The sequence below is a fragment of the Colletotrichum acutatum genome (assembly GCF_030867785.1).
Source record: "Colletotrichum acutatum strain CBS 112980 chromosome Unknown BDZ83scaffold_44, whole genome shotgun sequence".
NCBI lineage: Eukaryota > Fungi > Ascomycota > Sordariomycetes > Glomerellales > Glomerellaceae > Colletotrichum > Colletotrichum acutatum.
Genome location: NW_026849038.1, coordinates 225,292 through 231,755, shown reverse-complemented (window position 1 = coordinate 231,755; position 6,464 = coordinate 225,292). Strand labels below are relative to the sequence as shown.

General features: G+C 51.7%; 2 protein-coding genes across 2 annotated transcripts; one reads left to right on the top strand and one right to left on the bottom strand.

Annotated features, from left to right (window-relative positions):
* Positions 1-765: 765 nt before the first annotated feature.
* Positions 766-2,425, top strand: BDZ83DRAFT_577208 (major facilitator superfamily transporter; the record flags this gene model as incomplete). The annotated part of the gene is made up of 5 exons (XM_060504995.1): positions 766-1,056; positions 1,119-1,133; positions 1,206-1,607; positions 1,666-1,852; positions 1,905-2,425. The coding sequence occupies 5 exons, from the start codon at positions 766-768 to the stop codon at positions 2,423-2,425; spliced, it is 1,416 nt and encodes a 471-aa protein (XP_060365253.1).
* Positions 2,426-2,551: 126 nt separating this feature from the next.
* Positions 2,552-3,924, bottom strand: BDZ83DRAFT_777731 (pectate lyase; the record flags this gene model as incomplete). Its single annotated transcript, XM_060515488.1, has 3 exons — positions 2,552-3,230; positions 3,304-3,548; positions 3,618-3,924. 3 exons carry the CDS (start codon positions 3,922-3,924, stop codon positions 2,805-2,807), a joined length of 978 nt encoding a protein of 325 aa, XP_060365252.1. The 3' UTR covers positions 2,552-2,804.
* Between the last annotated feature and the right edge of the window lie 2,540 nt (positions 3,925-6,464).

Sequence of the window (6,464 nt, the reverse complement as noted above, 5' to 3'; positions counted from 1 at the left end):
GGCTTTTCATGTACTCTTCTTTTACTCGGCAAAGAGCTTACGGGATGAAGTTGTTGCGAGGTTCAAAGCTTTCAGAATTGAGAGTGGTTTCGCTGATTTGAAACTCCACGCGGTGAATCGAAGCTCCTATCTTATCACCATCATCTTCAATCTCGCAGGAATCACTGTACGGCTATTACATAAAGATGTTCCAAGTTACTTACTACTTTTCTTACAGTCGTCATTGGCTCTGTGTTCTCGCTCAAACTTTCGGGGCGTGATTGGTTGGAATGGGTGTAGAGGCTTCGGTTTCGCAAAACGACGCCGCAACTTGTTACTTCCCCAGTGACTCGGCCCAGTGGAGCAAGTCCGATCGCCTTTTTTACATTAGCTAAGACTGGGCCGAGTTAACTTTGAAATGGGTGTGTTTGACACCGTCAGCGAATCATCAGCGAGGAAAACCGCCTCCTCGCCTCGTAGGCGTGTGTTGGTCAGGAATGTTCCCGACGGATACTCCGCTAGCGCTGCGCGTCTGACTCCGAGAAAGGAACCTTGGAACCCCAGATGCCCCGGATAATCATCGGTGAAAGCTCCCCCCCGCCCAGTCCTCGGTCAAGCGAAGTCACCAGACCGCTTTCGACAACCTTTTTATCATCATGGCAGTCGCTCTTCTTTTCAACGAGTTTGATTGATGATTCTCGTCTTGCGTTCTGTAAAAGCTACTTCGTTTGAACACAGAGTCTAGAAAATTAGGTTGCGCTGCTGGCTGACCAACACCCCTTCAAGATGTCGCAAACCGCCACCGAGGCGCGATCCGAGGCACAGCATCAGAAAACCTTCACTTCGGAACCTTACGAGCTTGGCAGACTGAGCTCCAGCGGTCGCGCACTTGGGAGTGCCTCACCGAAGAGAGACGGACCTGAGGAACATCAATCGTCAGATGTACCCGACGACACCCCTCCAACAAATGCTCATGGACCTATCGAACGGTGGAATTCGCCAAGGGGTAACATGGGAAGACTGGGCTTTGCTTTCTTCTCGTTTGCCATTGCCGGCATGAACGACGCAGCAGTCGGTGTAAGTGGTCGTTGAGATGCCGACAAGTTGTAGACAGCCACTAACATAACACCACCCTTCAGGCTTTGATTCCCTACGTACGCTCGCTCCCCATGAGCTTCCATTGTTTGAGGATTTGCAGTGGACTCGTCATTCTAATTTTTCTCCAGCTTGAAACCTACTACGAACTCAGCTACACCATCGTCTCGTTGATCTTCCTGACTCCTTTCGCCGGTTACTCGGTGGCGGCCTTTACCAATGCTAGGATCCATCAGAAGTTTGGTCAGAGAGGCGTGGCCATCATGGCCCCTCTCTGCCACATCATCACATACGTCGTCCTGGCTCTGCATCCTCCTTATCCAGCACTCATCGTGGCCAACATGATCAGCGGATTTGGCAATGGTTTGACTGATGCGTGCTTTTGCGCCTGGGTCGGCGCAATGGACAAGGCCAACACAATCCAGGGGTTCCTGCACTCCTTCTATTCCGTTGGAGCTCTCGTGTCTCCACTGATCGCTACTTCGATGGTAGTCACTGCCAAGCTGCCTTGGTATAACTACTACTATGTGATGGTGGGTCGAGTGCCAATTGGCCGGTGCCTTTAATATTACATGTACTAACATCTCGTAGGTCGGTGCATCAGTCCTCGAACTGGTGGGTCTTACTGTCACCTTCTGGCAAAAGACCGGCGCCATATATCGCGCGGAGCACGCGCACGAAAACGAGGGTAACGGGGGTGCGGGTACCAGAATCGCACTCAAATCCAAAGTCACCTGGCTTTGCTCCATCTTCTTCTTTGCGTACATGGGTGTCGAAGGTAGGACGCCACATTGACATGGTGTTTGAAAGGTGCTAACTCGACTTCTCAGTTGGTCTCGGAGGCTGGATCGTCACATTCATGTTACGCGTTCGAAAGGCATCCGCCTATGCGTCTGGTATTTCTGCGACCGGATTCTGGGCAGGCCAGGCTCTGGGACGTGCTACCTTGGGCTTCGTGACAGAGCGTTATGGAGAAAGACTTTGCATCAGCATTTACATCGCCATATGTCTCGCTCTCCAACTTCTCTTCTGGCTTGTCCCCCAGTTCATCGTTTCAGCCATTGCTGTGGCTTTCCTCGGTTTCTTCCTGGGGCCCATGTTCCCTGGAGCAGTCATGATGACAGCTAAGCTACTCCCCAAGCACATCCACGTCAGCGCTATTGGCTTTGCCATGGCCATTGGTGGTACTGGCGGGACGGTCTTCCCGTTCATCATCGGCGCGATTGCGACGAGCAAGGGTGTTGCTGTACTCCAGCCTATCGTTTTGTCGCTCATCGCAGTTGTGGCTATCGTTTGGCTTTGCTTCCCTCAAATCAAGAAGCGGGATGAGAACGTTGTAACTGATTTTTGAAAGAGGGGTGTGACAGAGCGCTGCCCTTCATTGTACAATTCCCCGCGCAATTTGTTGTCGAATTATAGATGAACATCTCATCTGGATAGACGGAAGATAGAGCTCAGCGATCATTTCACTGTACAGACCGCCTATACAGACTGCAATAGGGATTAAGTTGGGAGAAGAATCCTGTTCAGTTTACAAAGTAAACGGCAGACTTATATACAATGCCTCCAAATAATCCAGCTCTGGCAAACAGTTTGACCCCATATGTGCAAATTAGGGGCGTATATCGACAGACCAGCGGCGTCACTCACATATACTGAGTCAAGTATGTACAAAGAAATTTCAGTTCATCCCACCATAATTACGACATCCAAACCGGCTGACGATCCAATTACAACTTTTGGCCAGCAGCGCCGGGAACGGAACCGGCAACCTTGCCGGAGCCGAGAGCGGCAATCTTGTAAGGCAGCGAGGCAGAGGTGAGAGTTCCCTTGGGAACAGAGTTCTTGGAGCCACCGAGGTCGACGTCTTCAGCGACGGCGTAGCCGGTCTCCTTAGAGTCGGCGAAGAAGATGGCCTCGGCAGGGCAGCTGTTGAAGGCGGTGCTCTGGACGAGGACCTGAGCGCCCATGCGGGAGTTGATGCCGGTGAGCAGGAGCTTGTCGTAGTAAGAGTTGACGACGTGGACGGTACCGAAGCGGACAAGGGGAGTACGGGAGTTGATGTTGGTCCAGTGGTTGTTGGCGTAGGTGACGTGAAGTTTGCCCTTGTCCTCGCTGCCGTTGCTGTCAGAGTGACCGACCAGAGATCCCTTCCACTGTTGGTTTTGTTGTTAGTTTCGAACTTGTTGAGAACCAAGAGACAGAAGCCGATGTCATAACGGGACTTACGTGGTCGTGGAAGTAAACGTTGGAGACCGTGATCCAGTCAGCACCGTGGGAGATGTCGAGGAGACCATCTAGGTCATCCTTGCCTCCGCTCAAGTCACCAGAAAGGTCGCAGTGGTCAACCCAGACGTTGGTGGACTCATCGATACCAATTGCATCACCATTGCTGGCCTTGACACCGCCGATCTTCAGGTTGCGGATAATCACGTTCTTGACCTGGCGGACGTACAGACCAACGTTGGTGAGGGCTGCAACGATATTTGACATTAGTATAACAGCGCGTAAGAGGCGATGACTGTAACCTTAAGGATACTTACAGCTGCCCTTCTCTCCGATGATGGTCTTGTCAGAAGACACGCGGACCTTGGCGCTGCCGGAAATGGCACCGGAGATGACGATGGTAAGGGGACCCTCTTTCTTAGCGGCAGCAACGAGCTCATCAACAGTCTTGACAGTAACACTGGAGCCGCCGGCACCACCAGTGGTACCTCCGCCTTGGGTGCAGTAGCCGATGTTGCAAGCCTCGGCGGCCTGGCGGAGAGCAAGCTCGTTGCGGGCGGTGACGATGTTGGCAGGCGAAGCCGCGGCCAGAGCAGCCATGAAGGTGACAGCTGAGAACTTCATCTTGGTAGTGTTGGATAGGTAAAAAGACTGGTTAAGGAGTCGGTTCGGATGAAATAAGAGGTTGAGGTCGTGAAGCGGGTGACTGGCACTACCGAAGTTAATGGAATGAGATGAACAGGAAAGAGAATGAAAGACTTAAAAGGCGCGATAGAGAGAGGGAAGAACTGGTGGTCCGACCTGTCGACGGCAGAGTCTTATATATAAGATACAAGCGCCGAATTCTGTTTCTTGTTTACATTGAGGGAAGATGGTGCCATTGGTGGTTGTGGGAACTTGGAAGGAGGCCGGTTCACGGCTCCACGTTGACAACTGCATTGCTGGGCGTTTCCAACTAAGGGCATCCCTTGAGCTCATCGAGACCCTTGTTTATTTCGCCATCTGTGTATATCAGGATAATCTTGCAAAAATGGCAGGGTGTCGGAGAGACTGAACAGGAATTCTGTCGATAAAGTCGCCTTGGTCGACGGATACAGCAAGAGGTGATTGGCCTCTAGCGCGGCCGTTACATTGAGATGAACGGCGCGAGTAAGGGAGACTGATGTCTTGGCTCGTCCCATAGCGACCAGGGTCCCAGAACCAGACGACTGGGCGCAACTTCACTTCCTAAAAGAACGCGAGAGAATGATTTCTCTCTGGCATTGCCCGTCTTCTGGCATGGCCAGGTGGGGTTGGGGAGTACAGGGGTTGCGAATAGGCTCATTCGGCTGTTGCTGGCAGGGCCTAGCTGAACCCACCGAGGGCAGAAGACTGAACCAGTGCCGCCCCAGCTGGGCAGCCATCCGCAGTAACGCTGAAGGTGTGACCCTGCACCAGAGTTGTACAGCTGCTATGTTTCGGATCAGCAGGGTGAGTGGCTTTTGCGCGCGGCACCCCAGAGATAGATGAACGCCAAGATGCTGTCTAAATGAACGAGGACTGGTCGTTGGAGGAATAACTCAAAGTAAAGCATCGCCGTGCGCACAACGGATGGCGTCGCCTATCTGAGCAGATGCGCTGCTGATCTGATGGGGGCGCATTGTCATGATGAGTGTGTGGGGATGACCCTTGGCCTGGTTGCTCATAGCGAGTTGCCAACGAGTTGGTGACCGACTCCCACCTCTTTACACCTTTTACGTCACGTTAAAAGCCCATCTTACGGTGAGTTCTCAACTATAAAGCAACACAGATGCGAAACAAAACTCCTACAGCTTACTTCCTTGTAACTTACCGGCACATTGCGATCACTTAGCAGCGAACTCTATAACTTTAAGACAGCATGCCCGTCATAATGAGAGAAGTGAGAGGGGCGGCCATTGTCCTGTGCATCTACCCGCAACCTTGGCATGTTGCACTATTGAAAAGGGGGATTAGCTGCCAAGACTGCGAATATTGGCATTCTGCACTGCTAAACTCTGCTTTCCAATCATCGCGCGGTTGAACTGCCCACTCCACCATGTTCTTACTTCTTACCAAGCACGAGAACAAAAGACAATGACGGGCTTGATTTGCCCGTTCAGGGCGTGGCCTCCTCCTCGCCTCTTACAAGTAACCACCGTCCTCAATCCAACTGAGCCGATAGCGCCAAGACGTTTATATCGAATCAACCTTGGCATTCTACAACGCGGGAGATTGGGACCTGAACATCAAACGGCTCGTATTCAATCAGCAGAAATCCACAATCAAGGGGGATACGCCTGGCTCGCAAGACGAAGGAGAGAGCAAGATCCTCCAGAACGAGGATTCAGCAGGTAGCTACGTACGTCTAGACAGCTGTATTCCGGCGGAACAATCTTGCCAACGGGTTACAACTCAAAGTCGTTTGCGATCTCTGACCAGAATCAGCGGATCAGCACTCGCTCCATGCTTTCACCAACTCAATAGCGGCGTTCATGGCTTCTGCACTATCCAATACCGAAAAGGTCAGCATCTGCATTGATACCGTTTCGTCCGACGGCTATCGGAATTTTCCCTGATATCGACCGGCATTTTGTCGAACTCTTCAGATCGCCCGGGTCATGTGGCGATCTTCGCGGCTGACTTATTTTGCACGAATGAAACTGTTTCCGCCGTCTCCGAACGACCATACGGAAAAGCCACCGACATGTCTTGAAGAAGAAGGTGGGTTAATCAAAGCCAACATTACATCCATCTAGGAATTCCACTCTTTTGGAAGCGATTCCCGGCTAGTTTTAATTTGATACATTGATTCGATTCAGGAACAGTGTCCGTGTTGATCGAGGGAGGGAGGATGACCTCGGACGAAGAGTCAAGACCATCAATGACGACCGCACCAGCTATCCTCGTGGTCTTGATCTGCATCTCGAGAGATATCAGATGATCTTCAGAAACCAAGTCGGGGCTTGGCTCAATCACCGATTGCTACGAGCTTCGAATCAGTTCTCAGTCAGCCAATAGTTTGAGCAATTGTCGATGCGCGGACTGACCAGCATTCAGGGTGCTTGCCACACCTTTGAGGGCTTACAACCTCGAAGCACACTAGTTCTCGGAATCTTGTCATTCCATCTTCAATGTGGGTGGTCCTTGTTACTTGGCGCATGCGT